Source organism: Sapajus apella, unplaced genomic scaffold (genome assembly GCF_009761245.1).
Source record: "Sapajus apella isolate SASKATOON/1434 unplaced genomic scaffold, GSC_monkey_1.0 scaffold28, whole genome shotgun sequence".
Lineage (NCBI taxonomy): Eukaryota > Metazoa > Chordata > Mammalia > Primates > Cebidae > Sapajus > Sapajus apella.
Window position 1 is genome coordinate 6,295,631 of NW_022436968.1, and position 19,536 is coordinate 6,315,166.

Here is a 19,536-nt window from a genome sequence, read left to right on the forward strand (position 1 = left end):
TAAATCAGTATGGAAATAGGTCTTATTTAGAATTTTTTATTATATCATATGCTTTCTTTTATTACTATAGAACAAAATGAGCAATTACATTTATTTCATTATTTACTTTTATTTCTAATCCTTATTGCTAATCGATTCTATTGTGACTAACCTGACAGTTACTAAACAGGAAAAAATTGAAGGTATAAGTTGCTCACTGGAGGAAGATTCCATTTTCAAATCTATAGCAAAGATTAAATTAAAAAATAAAACAAAGGGAAACACACTTAAGAAATTTTGAAAACACTTGTTCAGACTTCAGAAAAATGAAAGAAAATGAAAACATGAATGTAATGTAATTTAAAAAGCAGCAGTTGATAGTTTTCTTACATTGTATTTTATAGTGTTGAATATTATTAAATTTTTCCTCAATGACTTTTTTATCCTCCCCTGTTTAGTTTTAGTTAAATAGCAAGCATAGTGCATTCTGTTTGCTGAGGGAAATCATGTTTATATAATGCAAGCTGAATATTCTGGGGAAAAATTTCATTTCCTGCGCCCTATAAACCAATCTAAAAAGAACTAAATAATAGTTGGTATGCAATCATTTACTACTATCCCTACTCATTAAAATACCTGAAAGACTTATTCATGTCATGGAGATAGTCTTTCCCCCATCAATATCCTGTGAGGCCTCAGGAAAGCTAGGGGAAATTTCACCGGATATTAGGATGGTAACATTTGGTGGCTACACAGGCAGAGCACCAGGAAATGAAATTTCCACCATTTAATGTTGGGAGCTGAATAGAAAGAATGGGGTTCACAATCTTAGTATGTTTTAATTGCTTCTCTGTACTAACATGTTTCCTTTTAAAACACGCATCTTAAATAGCTTCCTTTTTTCATCTCTAAGCTAAACCATGCTTTACCTTAGAGATGGAAGTGTCTATTGCTATTCATTCTTCATATGAGCACTATTTGCCACTTTGCCACTCTCTTATTTAAAACCCACATTTAGAGTGTGACTTAAGACTTTTGTACCTGTAAATGTGCCGTCCCCTTATCCTCTCTCTAATATAGCAGTCTGGTTGTCTAACATAATGTATAATGGTTACAGGCGTATATTTATTTAAATATTGGTGCTGCCACTCACTAGCTTTGTGATCATGGTTGACTCCAAGCCTCTACCAGGATGGTTGTTAGGACTATGTGGAAAATTTTTATCAGGCACTTAACATAACTCTTAGAACACAATTAATAGCTCTATTAATATTTCTACTGGGAATTAACTTCCTTAAGATTCATTCCAACATGCCTTAAATAGAGTTTAGAATTTTTAAAAACAAATTTGTGTATCTCTCCAAAACCTTTATTTCATTCGATGTTTGGACCATACACCTTTGTTACTTTCCTAGGGCTGCTTGATAAACTGGGTGACTTATGGCAACAGAAATGAATGTCTGAGTCTCTGAGTCTCTGCCCCTCTTCCCTCCTTATAAGGACAACAATCATATTGGATTAAGGGCCCATCATATTCCAGTATGACTTCATCTTAACTAATTAGGTCATCTTAAATGACCTTATTTCCAAATAATGTCACATTCTGAAGTACAGGGATTAGAAATTCAGTATATCATCTAGCAGGACACAATTTAACCCATAAATACCCAGTAGATATGTCTTCCTCCATTTCTGAGACTCTGAAATTATCTTTAAAAATGTTTAGGCCAGGCACAGTGGCTCATGGCCATAATCCCAGCACTTTGGGATGCCGAAGTGGGTTGATCACTTGAGGTCAGCAGTTTGAGACCAGCCTGACCAACATGGTGAAACTTGTCTGTATTAAAAATACAAAATTGGCTGGGCATGATGGTGCATGCCTGTAATCCCAGCTACTTGGGAGGCTGAGGCAGGAGAATCACTTGAACCTGGGAGGCGGAGATTGCAATGAGCCGAGACTGCACCATTGCACTCCAGCCTGGGCAACAAGAGTGGAATTCCATCTCTAAATAAATAAATAAATAAATACTTTTTATCACCCATACTTCATCAAACTCTTTGTATTTTCTACCTAGTGTCTCTTGGCTTTACCTCTCTCTATTCATTTCTAAAACTACTGATTCTTCTTACTTCAGTATAACATTTTCACTAGTGGTCTTTGGTCCCATTTATTTCTTATTTAATTCTGTAGTTAGGTTAATATTCCTGAAAGCTTCTTAAACAGTCTCCTATTTATTAACTTTATTTATTCATTCAGCAAGCATTTATTGGATGTTTTCCTTGTATCAGGCACTTTTATATACTCATGATGTAGAGAGAAATTAAATGTTTTTCATCCTTAAGAAATGTACAGCCCAGTAGATTATACATGTACACAAACCAATAAGAATAATAGAATGTTCCAGATATTTGCCAGGTATATAGATAAGGTGAGATAAGGGCAAAAGAAGAGAATGGCCAAATTCCATGTGGGCAAGTTGTTAAAACCTTCCTAGTGGAAGAGGTATCACTTTTACCAAGTATTCTCATCCCTCTTCTTTTTGATAAATTAAACCATCCCTTCCTGACGCTATGTATGTGACATGTTTTCGCCCTCTCTATTCCTGTTTTAGGTGGTTTCCTGCCTTTTTCCCCAGCAGAGTTTTCCTTACCCCCACCATCATAAATATCTTCCATTTTTCAAGGCCTGCTTAAGAACCCACTTCTACTTACCCCTGCTGAGATAATTTCAGCTTATATTGATCTCATCTTTTCAGATTTCTTATTTGTAATTCCTCAAATCTAGTGTCTTATATAAACTATTTGCTGCCTCAACTAATTGTGGTCATTAAAGAAACAACTGGATTGAAGATACTTTACATTTTGAATGTTCTTAGTAAATATTTGTTAGAGGTGTGATTTTATAAACTTTCCTTTAAGGTCCTCTGGAGTAGCTTGTGTGTCTTTAACTTTTGTATCTTTCTTCCATGGGATATAGTCAGGCATAGAATAAGTAAACTCGATAAATGCTTAAGTAATCTAAAAAAGTGAGTATAAGTGGATGTGCTAGGTATAAATAAACTTTTAGTACACTTGTTTAATATCTTCGCAGTGCTTTCTAAATTACAAAAGTCAGCTTCTTTCAAACTAGACATTACACTATTTTTTTGACTTCCTAAAATGTCAAAACACCATAATCCAGAATTCTACATCTAAATTTGAAGAAAGACTGTGGAATTGTACCTAGAAAAACGCATTTGTAGTTTGTCCCAGTGTTGCTATAGTTAGTCATCAGCAACAAATGGTTCCTGCCATGTTGCTGTGCACACTGTCTTGGCCTCCAGACTGCTGGCCCGCAGCACCTACACATGAGCCCCACCCCTCCTCCAAGCCGTCTTCCCATGGACGTGCCAGTTACTTTAGAAACAGAGTGTCGTTGTTTTACCCTCAGGCAAAGGGAGAGATGGTAAAGAAGTTAAAATCAGAGTTATGGGTGAGAGAAAGTACCTGGGCTGCTTCAGATCCATCCTGGCCAGTTGGCAGAGCAAAGGAATCTGTTGCCAATTACCAGCAAGGAGCCAAGTGTAACAATTTATCCACCTTGGAAGTGAATTTTTGGAAGAAACTGCTTTTGATTTTAATTTTCTCACTTAAAAAAGAAACCCAAAACAATAAATTAAAAAAAAGAAATAAGGAAGTTAAAGAACTCAAATCCCAGAACTCTTTTGATTTCTCTGATCTCCAGCCTAGATGATATGCTCTTCCTACGTGTTCCCAGAACAGCCAAGGTTTGCCTATAATTTTATATTTAAAGAATTATGTTCTAATAATCTGTTACTGCACTGTACCGAGAACCAGCTGAGCCGGGAGACTCCCACCCAGGTGGGCTGAAGGTATTGAGAGAGGCAGACACCCAGATAGCCAACAGAATGTAACTATCCTGGGGACCAACAGCCTGAGAGCCTGCGAGGTTTGCAGCTCTCCAGGATTGAAGGCCCGGAGCAGAGATTCATCCACGCACTTATTTGCTCTTTGACAGGTGAGTCTTATGAATACACAGGTGCTCTACATATACACATAACTCAGGAATATACTAGATAGGCAGCTGGTACCCGCCTATGACAAATTACAAACTACAAGGTATCCTCCACAAAGGAGCCATGGGGGCAGAGTAAACTTAGTGTTTCTCAACAGCATGGGTTCTCTCAGTAGTATATAAACTCCTTAAAGGTAGGGAGGAATTCATTACTTTAACTGTATTCCCAATGCTTGGCAAAATAACAGAAAAATATTTGTTGAATAAATAAACGATATTATCAAAATGCATACATTATGTTATTCTGATGTTTGCTTCAAAAATGAATGCATTTATTTTATGATTTGCACACATTCTTAATGCCAAAGTTGTTGAAAGCCTAAAATGAACAAGGAGGACTGAAGCTCACACAGGGAATCTCAAAACTATGGCTTTAGCCATTGTTATAGCTGCTATATTCTCAGGGATCATTGAATGATTTGCATTTATGGGTTTCCACTTTCTCTCCTCTATGTATACAGCTGTCTTGCTGTCTAAGAGTTTAAAATATGTTTCATTATCAAATAGGATACCAAAGGAGAGTCAAGAGGTGATATACTCTTAAGAGAATTTAATGTCATTTTGTATTCTGTTCACTCCTTGCTAATTGAAGTTTGCTTTAATAAACAGAATTTTATATTTCCATAATGATTGAAGATTGTTTTTGTTTTGGATTCTAGAAAATCCTCAGGTTGATGTTCCCCAGACTTAGTTGTAATTAATGAAAATAAACAGCATTCGGCAAAGACCTCTCAAATCACAGGAAGATTTCCAAGATAAGGACCAATAATTCAAAAGGCCCCAGGATACATATAGGTTAATGAGAAAATAGAATGCGTTTATGAAGCTTTAGTGTTACTGTAATTTTTCCAAAATGCACTAGTGAAATACTCATATGTATAAAATTATTCTACAAAATATTTCATTATCTTTTGCAGCTTTTGTATATTTTGGTTGTTTTTGGCAAGAAAGTTGAACTCCAAATGTCTCATTCTCTGATCCAAAGTTTGCTTTTATACTAAACAAGTGTTTAATAAAATTGTTATTATTTGCTAGATAAATAATTATTAATTAAATGGATTAACTTCTTTTTTCCAGATTGACAATTTTAATAGGATACATTTTCAATACTTTAAAGCAAACTACTTTATGACATCTTTAAAGATTTCTTTTCCCCAAAAGTAAAGGCTCATATTTTATCTTTTTCTATGTTTATCTTTTTATATGTTAACAAGTGGAAATATTGAGGCACACTTTTCATATATTTTAATGTAGTAATAATCAGTTGACTAGTAAACAACTTAGTTAATGTTTTTGCCCAAACTAAATTTTATACTCTTCAGGAAATGCTATACATTTTCTCTTCTGATCTCAGCACATGCTAACCACTGTAGTAGCACCAAATAAATGTTCTGTAGTTATTTGGAATTAAGCAAATTACTGAAAGATTTTAGAAACTTTTAATCTTTCCATGGATATTTAAAGAAAATGACAAAGTATTATTTTCCTTTATAGATATTTTATTCCTTGTCACCATGTTTTAAGAAATTAAAATATCAATCATATAATAATGATAAAATTCAGAATTTAAAAACTGAATGCATAACATTAAGTAATAATTTAAAACTTTTGAAATTGTGATAAAGCTTGCCTATGTTTACTTAGTAAGGAAAATAGCATCTTCTCCTTAGAAGCACATGGTTTTGCAGGTGAAAAATCTTAGATTCATTCTTTGTATTTTCCCTAATAGGATAAAGAAGTATTTTCAGGTTAATTCTGTTGTTTTCCAAAGAAACTTGTAAATCCTCCTTCTTGATGTAATAAAGTTACATGGAAAGAAGACGATCATCTCATCCTCCTTCCTCTACCCCTCTTCCTCCTTCCTCTCTTCATCCTCCTTGCCTGTTTGCTTTTCTTGTCTTTTGTTCTCCCTACAAGTGGAGAAATTACCCAATGAAGAGCTTTGCTGTGCATCTAAAAAGTTATATAACTTTCCAGTAAAGGCAACAGCTTCTCTTTCTCCTACCAAGTATTGCCATGGCATTTGGCTGGTTTTGAGATTCAGAGAATATTGAGTTTTGATCTTAAACATGCGATGAATAAGTTGGCTTCCATATAATTATGCACATTATAAGGGAAAAACTAAATATGAAGATTAAGAGATGAACTTACGTTCTGAATTATTTAAGAGTCTATTACCTGTTCTGGAAGTAACTTGGAAAGGAATGCCAGAAAGAAGAGTAAAATCTAATTTTAGTTTTGTTCTTTAGCAAAATCACTTATTTTTTAATGGCTACAAAATAGATCTAAGTTAAATCGATGTAAAGTAGAACAAAACTGAATACTAATTCAAGTCACTAGATATTTCCAAGAGTATGAAACTAGAAATTATGCCTTCAGAATGACAGCACTAGTCCTCCTCACTCCATGCCTCCAGAACTGAGCTCCAGAGGGAATAATGCAGAAAGAGGCATCCCTTTAAATTCCTCTTAGAAACTTTCTTCAAAATATTTTAGAATCATTGGTAGTGAAATGAATGGGATCAAAGAGCCATTGAGAACTGTGGAATGTTTGGTGGATTGTAAAAGAAATTTCAACTTGCTCAAGGCAAGGGCAGTGAATAAAGAATGAATTGGAAGAAATAAGCTGACTACAATGTCTGGATTTTTGCTAGAGGCCCTAAATATTCTTCTGTATCAGGGAAAATAGAAAAAAAAGGCAAAATGCAGCTGCAAAGACATAATGAAATACAAAGTTAAATTGACTCTAAAATATTTTATGTAAAATATTTAATTTTATACTCATAGAGTATCCCATACTGACTATCCTCATAATAATTATTTTCAGTTATAAAAATGAGTAAAATATACATTCTTCTTAGGATATAGTGTCTGGAATAAACAATAATACATAATATTCCCATAATTACTAGTATTTTAAAGCCTTATAGATTTGGCCCACATAAATTACAGCTAAAATGGGGCTTCTCTAAAAATCAGGTAATAGCCCAGGATCAAAGCATATTGTTTCGTATTAAATGTGGCCTAGATCTCTTACTTGGTATTCTTACAATTGACTTTAGTTATAAAAATCCCTTTTTATATACAACAAAATTATAAAATGACTTTGCCATCTAAAGCTTCTTAAGCAAACAACTAATATTCACTAAATTAATTTAACAAATACTTATTGAGCATTTACGGTGATCCTGAAACTATTCAAGGATATCAGGATATATCACAAAGGGAGCAAAATAAATTCTATCTGTTCTCACAGAGCTATAAATCTATCATGGAGTGACAAACAATAAACATAATAAATCCAATATCATATAGTAGGCTTGAAAGTGATAAATATTAAATTAAAAGAAAAAAAGAATAAGAATTGGTGAATTGAGAGTGTTAAGGTTGTATGTATGTGTAGTCATATGCAATTTTTTTGGTAGGGTGATCAGAGTAGGTAATATTTGAGCTAAGACTGAAAGGAGATGAAGAAAATCTGGAATGTGGATACTAGATATTACTGGGTGTTTACTTCTCATTTGAAAGAGAAATAGATAAGCAGATTTTTGGTTCTTCTGTTTATCTCACGCACTATTATGCTAGGAGAGATTAAGTGGATGTCATTCAAAACAATTTCTTTATGTGTTTAAGTAGACAGACACATTTGGCATAGCTCTGTATCAAATTTATTCACAAAGGATTAATATTTAAGATTAGAACTAAGATTGGCTATAAAAATTACTACTGAAATTTCTGGTGTATAGATTATGACTTCTCTCAATTCCCTTTGTGATGTTTTGCAGTTATTTAGTAGCTTGAGATATGTGTTTGGGAAAAAAAGAAATCTATGTCAAATGCATTAGCAGACTGAAAGCTGGTCTTCCAGGCAGAACTGTAGATGAGCATTGCATGTGCAGTAAGTGTAGTTTAGTTTCCCATTTTGGCTGCAGTCATTTAGATTTCCCAATGATACATGGAAAAAAACTTAAGTAGTACCTAATAGGAGAGTTTTTCCTTTCTATTTTTTCCATTTTAAGTAAAGTAAAAACAGAAGTTTTACTAGTTAACTGAAAAACCTTTGCTTGTGAGATTGGAAAACATTTAATGGTTGCACTGAAGAAACTAACCACCTTCACAGACAGTTGATCTAATTTTTTAAAATCTATATGCTAACTGAAATGCATTGAAGTGCTTTATATGAGCTGTTTCCTTTTTAATTTTTTAGATTTCAAGGAAATTTTTCAAAATTGTCATTATATTGCTTTAGAGTATAAAACATGATTGTCCTTAGTGGAACAGAAATTTAACTCAGCTCAAATCATTATTGAAGGCCTACTTCTGTTCAGTTGGTACAAGGAAAAAGAGGAGGAGGGCACGGAAAAAGTAGTAATTTGGATAACTATCCTAAAACCAGATTTAAGCTTGTGGGCTCACTAGAAGGTAAAAGTCTATGCAGCAGATTGAAGAACAGAAGATGTAAAACCCCATAGTCCTGCTCCATACGTACTTACCCTCCCACCATCCCATAGATCTTGAGGCTGAAATAGAAAAAAATTATCAAAGTGTGTAATAGATCCTTCTCAACTATCCCTGGTGGCTTCATATATAACTTACTTTTAAACTTTGGGAGTTGTTTAAAGAAAGCAAAATAAGGAATGTGGAATTTTTGGCGTCTCCTTCACAGGGTCTAAAGAAGGAATTGAATGCTGTCCCTCTTTGTCGTTCACTTCTAATGATAAACAGTGCCCTAGAGCAGAAGGAAGGGAAGGATTTCCTTGGTAGGCTGTTTGGAACCCCATCCAGCAGCCCATGCTCTTCTGCGCATTACTAAAGGCAGCATCTGCTCATCCAGAGGGACACGTGGACTGCTTTACTGCCTCCTCCTTTGTCCTTCAAGACATTCTCTCTCCATTTCATGAGGTCACCGACTGACAGTGCCATGATTATAGTCCCTCGAAGACCTTTACAGTTAGAGAAACTTTAAATAATGTTATCCCAGATCTTCACACTCCCAAAAAGGGCCTAAATGAGCTGGATCAGGAAGGCTGAAGGGTTGCTGTAGGTTTCTGAAGATTGTTCTAAAATATGAAATGCCGTGGCTGACACAGTCTTCTTCCTTTCTGGTCACACAGAGGCCTGAATGTCAGGGACACACCTGGTAAGAACCACCAAGTGACCATTTCCCTTTCATTCAAAAAAGCGGTCTTAAGTGCACTTCCTCTCTGGGAAGATTAGGGGAGGAGGAAAGAGAGCTAAAAGTGCTATCTTTTAAACAGGCATATCAATGAACTAGTTCCTTCCTTTCCTCAGTCACATCTGCATTCATCCATGCTACACATACATTTATCAAAGACAGATTATATGACATTAAGTGTGAAGGTTGCTGAGGTAAACACAATTCTGGCTCTTGAGCTCACAGTCTAATGAGGGAAAATGATCTGCACAAGCATTCGTCTGAATAAGAGATTTAAAATTTTTGTAACACATGTATACTCTATATTATTTCTGCATGGGAGAACTTTAGTTAATGGCTAGAGAATATCTGGCATAATTTTAGGGACTTTTATTTCACATATTTTTCAAAGCCTTTAAGTAGATTTCAATAATTTAATATACAGATACAATGATCTCTCTTGTCCAGTCCAAGATTTCAACATGGCCATTTCTATGCAGGCTTTTTTTTTTTTTTCCCACAAGTATAATTGTATGAAAAAATGTGGATGCAGGGTGTAACGTATAGTTGGCAAGCTGCAATTGTGATAATTTAGTTTCTAATTGTTATAATAAGATGGTGTATTTGGTCTGCCATCTAGTGATTAAGAACTGAATTCTTACAACTAAATATAAAAGCACTTAAGATTTATGAGAAGAGAAATCTATGAGGGTATACGAGATACAGAACAATTGAGTTGATTTAAAATAAAATGTGATCAGATTAAATACATCTCTTCTCTGTATATATCAATCAGTGCCAGAATTTTTGTGGGAATGACTTCATAATAGATTCAATTTGTTGGAACATTTGGTGAGGGTAAAAGAATCTTGTAGCTTGGGAGATAAACATTTTGAAAGTTTAAACACCATGAAAATTACAAAATAGTCATGATATTATCAGATTTATACCAGTCCTTATCAATTTTAGGAAACTTAAAAAACATAAACAGCAAAAAATACAAGTAATGCAAAATTAAGGTTTTGGAGTTCTTGTTTAGATTATATAAAAATATTTGTTTATCCAATTTTTAAATTTAAATTTTATTTTTTAATTTCCAGGGTACATGTGCAGAATGTGCAGGTTTGTTACATAGGTAAATGTGTGCCATTGTGGTTTGCTGCACCTGTCAATCCATCACCTAAGTATTAGTTCCAGCATGCATTAGCTATCTTTCCTAATTTTTCCTAATGGTCTTCCTCCCCCAACTCCACCCCAACTCCTCACTGACCCCCGTATCCAGGTATTTTAAGAAATATTTATTTATTTATTTATTTTAGTTCTGGGCCTTGAATCTAAGCCTTGGATATCAGCTTGGATTAATTTTATGATTTGGGTAGAGGAATCAGGGGGACAGAATTAAATTTCTCAGAATGCCATTTAAAAATTATTTTATTTTATACCACACTGTCATTTATAAAATAATTCTATTATGACAACTTTACTGCAATATTTTTCAACAAATTGGCTGCAATTTTCTTTCTATTTTACTTTTCATTTAAGTGTCTATGTAGAAACCAGAAGGGACAACTTAATTATATGGTGTACAACTCCCATGTAGATCCGTCAAAACGGCAAGATACCCTGTATTTTCTACCCACTGTTTCTTTGTACATGTCTTTCATTCAGACATGAACAATGAGGGTTCACTGAGTTTTTCAGCCCTCTGTGATGTGTATGGATTCTTGTCTGAGTGAAGAGAAGACAAGGTTTAGCAGTGAATGTGGTTTTTCATCTCCTTGCTATTTAAAGGCATTTCAACTAACTTTCCACATCATCTTAAATTTAATTATAAATTCTCAGGAGAAAGGAACCAGAGATGACTCACAGTATAAAACTAACTTTTAACATTATAATTTAAAGAAAGTAACCCAGTGGCCCACTTCTTTGCCTCTTGAGTAGAGGTTATGTTGTCTTAAACTTTCAGAGAGAAACTGTTCTTCTAGGTGTTAACACAAGACTGAGACAATGTGTCCTTTTATTCCAACCCTAAAAGAGGAACAAAGAATAAGATAAGCTACCCCCTGAAGAGTCCCTCATGTATTTTAATGTTTACTTGACAACGTTATTACATGCCATCTTTTTTTGATTTTCATATTCTCTACTTCCTCATATCTAATTGTTTCATCAGTGATATAGATCCTCATATATAATATGCCTATCCAATAATAATATATGTTTTGTTATAATAATTTATTTAATAAAACTTCAGGAGATAACTTATCCTGTTCACTATGGCTCTTTCAAGATTTATACAATAAACAAACTTAAATATAGTATAATTAAATGTATAATTTAATTATATTCATTTATTATATAAACAAATATATCCCTCCACAATGTTATATATAAAACATATATTGTTATCATAAGTGTAACATATATAATATATATAATACCCCCCAATAATATGTATTTTTGAGGACAGAAAGGAACACATATGCTTCCTTTTTTTCTTTTTGTGAGTCAGGTTCTCACTATGTTGCTCAAGCTGGATTGCAGTAGCTTGCCCATAGCTCACTGCAGCCTAGAACTCCTGAGCTAAAATGATCCTCCCGACTCACCCTTCAAGTAGCTGGAGCTACAGGCATGTGCCACTATGCTTGGCTAACTTTTAAATTTTTGTAGAGATAGAGTATCACTGTATTGCCAGGCTGGTCTTGAACTCTTGGCCTCAACCAATCCTCCCTCCTTGACCTCCCAAAGTGCTGGGATTGTAGGTGTGAGCTACCACACCCAGCCACATATGCTTTCAGCATTTTGCACAGTTAGTATTAGACACATTTGCACTTAACTCCCAGTAAATAATTTTAAACACTGTTACCCACCCCCACCCAAGAGTGTGGAATGGGAGAAACAAGCTAATTGAACCAGTATCTCATTATCAGGTAATAGAATTTAACATTTGTAAGTGGATATTTCCTTCTCAGTCACAAAGCTTAATGAGTAAAGTTACTCTTAATTTTCTACTTAATGGAATTGTTCAGTCAACTGTGAACATAAGCCCATTTTTATACAGGTTGTGTCTTTGGAAATGTTCATCATGCAACTACATTGTGTTGAAGTGATATTTCATCTAAAAGCTACACTATTTATTTGGTGAATACGTTTCTCATTTTTTCAAAATAGTCTTCCAGAAATGCATATTAAAACATAAGTTCTATTTTCCCATTGGTTTTAAATGACTACAATAGCACTATGGGCATAGAGCTAATACTGTTTTGTTGATTAGAGATGTATTTTGTGATACAAGTCTTTTAATGAAGATAAAACAGATTAGAAACTTAGTCCTCATCTTATAAAACAGCACACAAACCATTAGGATATAGTAGTGCTATTCTCTGAAAGCAATTTTCCATTTGTCAAATATCTGTGATGTTGAAAGACTAAATATATGAAACAAAGTATTCCACAGGACAGTCAGAAAAATGTTTTTATTCCAGCTTTATTAAAGTATAATTGACAAATAAAAATTACATAAAGCAGATTTTTGGATTAATATATGTATTGTAAGTTAAAATAATTAAAATAATTTTCATATATGGCTTTGCATTATCATTTGAATATATTTACATGCCAAATGATAATATAATTCCTTTCTTTTTTGTTGTTGTTTTGTTTTGAGATGGAGTTTTGCTCCATCGCCAGGTTGGAATGCACTGGTGTGATCTCAGCTCACTGCAACCTCTGCCTTCCAGGTTCAAGCGGTGCCTCAGCCTCCCAAGAAGCTGGGACTATAGGTGCGCGCCACCATGCCCAGCTACTTTTTGTATTTTTAGTAGAGATGGGGTTTCACCATTTTGGCCAGGATGGTCTTGATCCCTTGACCTCATGATCCGCCCACCTCAGCCTCCCAAAGTGCTGGGATTACAGACATGAGCCACTGCGCCTGACCAGATAACATCTTTCATAAACTGATTGCAACTACATTAAAATATCTTTTTATGAAGTACAAAGTTCATGTTGTGCAATTAAACTGGTGAACCATAGTTTAGATTCATTCATTATATCCATCCAGGAGATGTTAAATGGCAGTTTTATGAAAGGTATAGCATCGACTTTTAGAAATACAGTGATGAGGTGGGGCACTAGGGCTCATGCCTGCAATCTCAGCACTTTGGGAGGTTGAGGTGGGTGGATCACCTGAGGTCAGGAGTTCAAGAGCAGCCTGACCAATATGGTGAAACCTCGTCTCCACTAAAAATACAAAAATTAGCTGGGCATTGGTAATCCCTGCTACTCAGGAGACTGAGGCAGGAAAATCACTTGAACCCAGGAGGCAGAGGTTGCAGTGAGCTGAGATCATGCCATTGCACTCCAGCCGGGGTGACAAGAGTGAAACTTCCATCTCCAAAAAAAGAAGAGAAAAAAGGAAAAAGAAAAAGAAATACAGTGATGAACAAGACACCTAGTCCTTACTTTCATGTAATTTTTCTCTAGTGAGGGAGATAAAATTAAAAATTAATACTCATTCTAATAAAATTCCTGAGGGCAGTGTTTATTTGCCCATTTCTTCACATTTTAGTATCTCTTAAGTTACCTAGCATATAATACACGAATGAATGAATGAATGAATGAATGGCTGAGGGCATGAGTTCTTTGAAAAGTTCTATGAAAAATATCAATTGGGTAAAGGAAGTCTAATTTTTGAAGGGTAGTCAGAAAAGAATTTCGAGGGTAAGTGACATTGAAGTAAGTCATGATAGCTAGCTATGAGGGCCTGGAATGAAGGAAGGAGAGGTAGTGTTAGGCAAAAGGGATCAAGTTGTGCAAGAAATGGGAAAGAACGTCTTTAGCTTTTATAAAGGAGTTTTGAATTTAAGTAGTTGGGAATTTCCTGATAATATTTAAGCATGGATGATTTGATCCACATTATGTTTTAAAATTCTATACTATTGTTTCTCATAAAATCACAAAGTTATTGATGTAATATATGTATTTACTTGGTAGTAAATATATAATCTTAGGGCTATTGTGCAATATGTGCATACACACACATAAATAAATATATGTATTTTCCCAAGCTTTCCTAAATTGTAATGTAAATGTAGAAAAGCACTAGAGAAATATATATTAACTCAGTGTATTATTTTGGTTGTGGTTTTCTTAATTAATTTTGATGCAAACATAAATTAACTCATTACCTGCATAAATTTTGCATTTCTGCCACAGTTTAGTAAACACCATTAGTTTAGGATATCTAATGGAATTCTACTCCATGAAATGGGACATGGTTATTCTTTTTACTGTATTTTAAAAATAACTTTAATAAAAGCATATACCTTTTTCATTTTTGAAGTTTTTTTCTATGGTACATGAAAACATACTGTCTCCTGTTGTGGAATTTACTACAGTTTCTAGTGAGTTGCAAGCCATAATAGGGTTCACCAAACACTCAAATTATATAATCTCCTTTGAAGTATTCATTTTCTCCCAATTTTCAGATGGTTCTCTTTTATCCCTCTTTACTGATATTCTCATGTTTGATCATTCATAACTTAAGGAATAAAATCCTGAAGGAAGCATTATCTGATTAAAAAATGTATCTCCATTAGATCACTTTTATTTCTTCGCCTATCATGCAAGGATACATTATCATCATTTCATGGTGAATTACATATTATTTTGTTACAATATGAAATCAGTTCATCTGTGTTTGGCTTCTTGGAAGGTTACTTCTTAGTCCAGAATGTTTTAGAATCCACAAGATGACTCACCTTTTAAAATATTTTCTCAAATCCGTAATTTCACATTACTAACCTCTTCTTTCTTTTCTTCTTATTTTAGAAGGATATGGTGAAGAAATAGCCTGCACTCAGAATGGCCAGATGTACTTAAACAGGGACATTTGGAAACCTGCCCCTTGCCAGATCTGTGTCTGTGACAATGGAGCCATTCTCTGTGACAAGATAGAGTGCCAGGATGTGCTGGACTGTGCCGACCCTGTAACACCCCCTGGGGAATGCTGTCCTGTCTGTTCACAAACACCTGGAGGTGGCAATACAAATTTTGGTAAGAATACTTAGGGCAAACTCATAATTGATGCAGTTACTCACCTTTACAGTTGCAGTGTTTTTCACTTTCAGCATTCGGTGACCTAAGAGAATAATTAAGCAGCTTTTCAGTGGCCTTTGGGGTTAATGGTTAATGATTTTTCTCACTCACTTTATCTAAAATTAGAATCAGGCAGTAATTTCTTGTCTTCTTAAATATCTGAAGCATTTGGGGCTGAATTTTGAGTGGTTATGTTTAACCTGAGAATTTTTTGAATTACTTAAGATGGTCATTTGTTACCATATGATGCATGATGAGTGCCTCCAAGTTATTTTTCAGTTTTCCTTGAAGTCCATTAATGCCTGAGAGAAGATCTAGAAAACACATTTATCTACCTTGATGCCAACTTTGTCATAGTGAATGGAATACTTATTCCTAATGCAATTTTGTGCCACAGCACCCTGTATTACATTGGCTCTTAAATGCAGAATGCTTTCCGTCTTGGCTAGGTAAAATAATAAATTAGATTTCCAGGAGAAAAATAATATAAAGTAAAACTTTCACAAACTTTTTTGAAGAAAAAGTTACTGTGTTTAAAAGATATTATGTATTTCAGTATGAGTACATATTTTAAAGATACATGTAAGGGAAACAAGTTTATATTTATAGGTTTCAATAACTAGATAAGAGCAATATTAAACCTTTAGGTAATTTGTGTTAGCAGTCATGAGACTTCTAATTCATCGTCAAGACAATATCAAGGCTTTATTTTTTTCAAAATGTTATTGCAAATAACAGCAAATACAATAAAGCGTTGAATAATATATACATGGAAACAGACAGCAACTTACTGCCTCTCTGCTTCTTGAACAGAAACAATATTCCTTGGATAAATACCTGCACTCAATTTTCAGTAATGTAATAAGAAATGTGTGAAAGAAAGTATTAAAAACAAGACATGTAAGAGCTACCCAAAACAGATACAATCTTCAAAGAAGCCCAGGAATAAAGTAAAATTAAGTCTGTGGAGATAAGTGAATAATAATGGAGACAATGGTGGCAAATACCAGAAAACAAACCAAAATGTACAATCTCCTTCAAATAGTTGGTCTAGGAGATGGTAGTCATATTATACGCAGATGCCATAAGATAAAAAGTGGTTGAGCTCATCTAAATTTACGAGATGAGAACACACCAGAAAATATATTGCTATAGGAGAGAATGGATTTATATTTAACTTTAATTAACCATATTCTCTCCTTAAGAAATCTGTATATATTACTCCACTGTCTTCTGACACTAGATACGCTGGAGAAATTTTTGACCAGTCTTAATAATTTTTCCCTTGAGGAATAATCTGTTCTTATTCTCTGACATTCTGAGAAGTATTTGTCTTAAAATTTAATCACTTTATTAAGTTATATATGTCTCTGTTATGTGAAAATTCTGACCTATCATTTTACCATGAACCAAAAAACAAATTAATAAAGTAATTTCTTGAAGAAAGAAGGCTATGAAGCAGAAAAAAAGTAATGGTCTCAGAAAATAAATAGAAGGAAAATCAAATCATCACAAAGAAATGAAGATGAAATAGGAGGGATCACAAGGAGAGGTGACATTGCACAAAATAAAATAAGGGATATACATGATAACCATGTGAATAGAAAAATAATGAATTACAATTTTTAAAGAGTTAAAAAATAATAGATGTAGAAGGCAAGCAAAGGATAACCCTGAAGAAGAGTACCCAAAGAAAAAATTAGTGTTAATTGAGTAGAACAAATGGTGATGTAATACAAGAAAACTTTTATGAAGACATTAAATATTGAATGGCAACCACATGTCTGAAAAACTGACCTAGAAGAGTTAATAGACATATATAACTCAATAAAGTCATTAAATTTTAAAGATAAATACTTCTTTAAAATATCAGAGAATAAGAACAGATTATTTCTCAAGAGAAAAATTATAAAGACTGGTCACAAATTTCTCCAGCGTATCCAGTGTCAGAAGACAGTGGGGCAATATATACATATTTCTTAAGGAGAGAATATGGTTAATTAAAGTTAAATATAAATCCATTCTCTCCTTGAAATATAAAAGCTACAGAAAATAATATTCTCTGGGACTCTGAGAATATTATTTCTATAAACTTCTCAGGGAAACTACCATCAGCTAAATGCAACTCAACCAAGAGTTAATTGAGGAAACTGTCAAAGAACTTATGTGAACATTTGTTATATTTAACTCTAGAAAAGTTATTCTAGAGTTAAAAGTGTAAGTTAGGGTGACAGATGGGAATGTAAATATTACAGCTCTGACAATGCAGAAATAATTATTAAATTAACATAATGAAAGGGAGAGGCAAAGGAAAGTGTGAACTAGAGTGAATTTGGTAATTCTTCATCTTTAAAGGTGAAAGTTAAATAATATCATTCATAACTGACCAATCACTTGGACAAGGTTGTGGCACATTTAACACCACAAAAATAAATGCTAAAAAAGAGCATTTCTTTGTTAAAATTGAATGCTAGAAGAAAACCTCAGGGGCATGTAAGGAAAAAGAAACACTCAATTTTATCATTGCTCATTTTAGTGGAACTAATAGAAACTGTCTAAACAAATACAGTTCTATGAGTAATGTAAAAGAATGCTAACATAATTTAATAAATATGGAATATAATTGATAGAACTAATATATAAATCTTTTTAAACACAAGAAGGCCTAACATACCAAAACAAAGGTACTTGAAGACATAGTGAAACATTTTATTTTTAAAATTATAATGAAAAATCATAGTTCTATGCTTATGTAAATAAAAAGAAATAATAAAAATATGTGCATTTAGCACCTGTCTCAAAAAGTTAGAAAGAATCAGCAAAATAAACTGAAAGCAAGTAGAAGAAAAAAATTGTAAAGGAAAAAGCAGAAATTGAAAAGTGAGAAAACTGAAATATAGTAGAAATAATATGTCAAACCAAATCATGATCCTATAAAAATCCAACCAAAAAATCGAATCTAAAACAAAAAATCATAAAGAGAAAATTATCTAATGAAAATAAAGCAACATAAAAGAATCATTAAGAGGTCTCCTTATTCAACTGTACCTCCATAAATTTGATAACCAATATGAAAGGAGTAATTTTATAGGACAGTGTAATTCACTAAGAGTAGCCCTGGTAGAAAGAGAAAAATCTAAGAATATGGATTTTCTTAGAAGAAACAGAGAAATTTGTAAAGCAGCTAGACTCCCAAAGCAGCAAGTCCAGGTGTTTTCACAGTTGTGCCAAACAACGAAAAGATCTTAAAAGAAATCAGATGGTTTTAATGCTTTGAAAACCTCTTCTTGAACATGGAAAGAGAAGGCAAACTTTCAAAATTTTGCAATGAAGGAAGTATATCATTCACAGCAAAAGTAATAACAGTGACACACAGAAAAATTATGAACTTATCTTATAAATATTTGTTTAAAATTCTAAATAAAATATTAAATCTATTAGCATAGTAAGAGAGTAATTAGTCATCAAAAAGTAGAGATTATTCCACAAGGGCAAAGTAATTCAATATTAAGAAAGCTATTAATGAAAATAGTTATCTTAACAGATCTACGAATAGAAAGTATATAAATTCCTTCATAATTAAAGTAAAGGTATTTGACAATGATCATCAAATATTCTTGATAAAGACAGTTACTAACTTGGTAATAAATGACATTAACATAATACAATATTTACATCTCAGTGTAAAAGTTTCATTATGCTTAATACTAAAAGCATCCCTACTAAACACAAAGATAGAAGAAGTGTTCATTAACACCAGTACCATTCAACAGTACTGTGTCTGAATAAATAATTTGACTTTAAAAAAAAGAAATCAGAGTCTCCAAACTCTAAAAAGAGGAGTAAAAGTTATCCATTTGCAGAAAATACAATTGTATACTTACTAACCTATTAAATTGAGTAAAAAAATACTAAAAAAAAAATTAGTAAGACACAAGTGAAAAACTAGCAAGTAGAAATTAATAGATTTACTATGTATAAACACTTACATAATAGAATACATAATAGCAATAAAAATTCCTCATTTATAATAGCAACAGATACTTAAGGATAAACAACACAAAATATATGAGATCTGAAGAAAATTTTTAAATACTGCTAATTCAAATGAAGTCTTTAAAAAACAAAATGTCCTACTTTGTTCTTAGAAAGACTAAACTTTATAATTGCATAAATTCTCCATAAGTTAATTAATGATTTTAACATGATCCCAATATAAACAGAGCATACTTTCT

General features: G+C 33.2%; 1 protein-coding gene across 1 annotated transcript in view; it reads left to right on the forward strand.

Moving 5' to 3' along the window:
• COL5A2 (collagen type V alpha 2 chain) overlaps window positions 1–19,536 on the forward strand; it is a 145,813-nt gene that overhangs the window by 53,890 nt on the left and 72,387 nt on the right. The window contains exon 2 of the mRNA XM_032292672.1: window positions 15,035–15,259. Within this exon, the coding sequence (XP_032148563.1) occupies window positions 15,035–15,259 (225 nt within the window). The remainder of the gene's footprint in view (window positions 1–15,034; window positions 15,260–19,536) is intronic.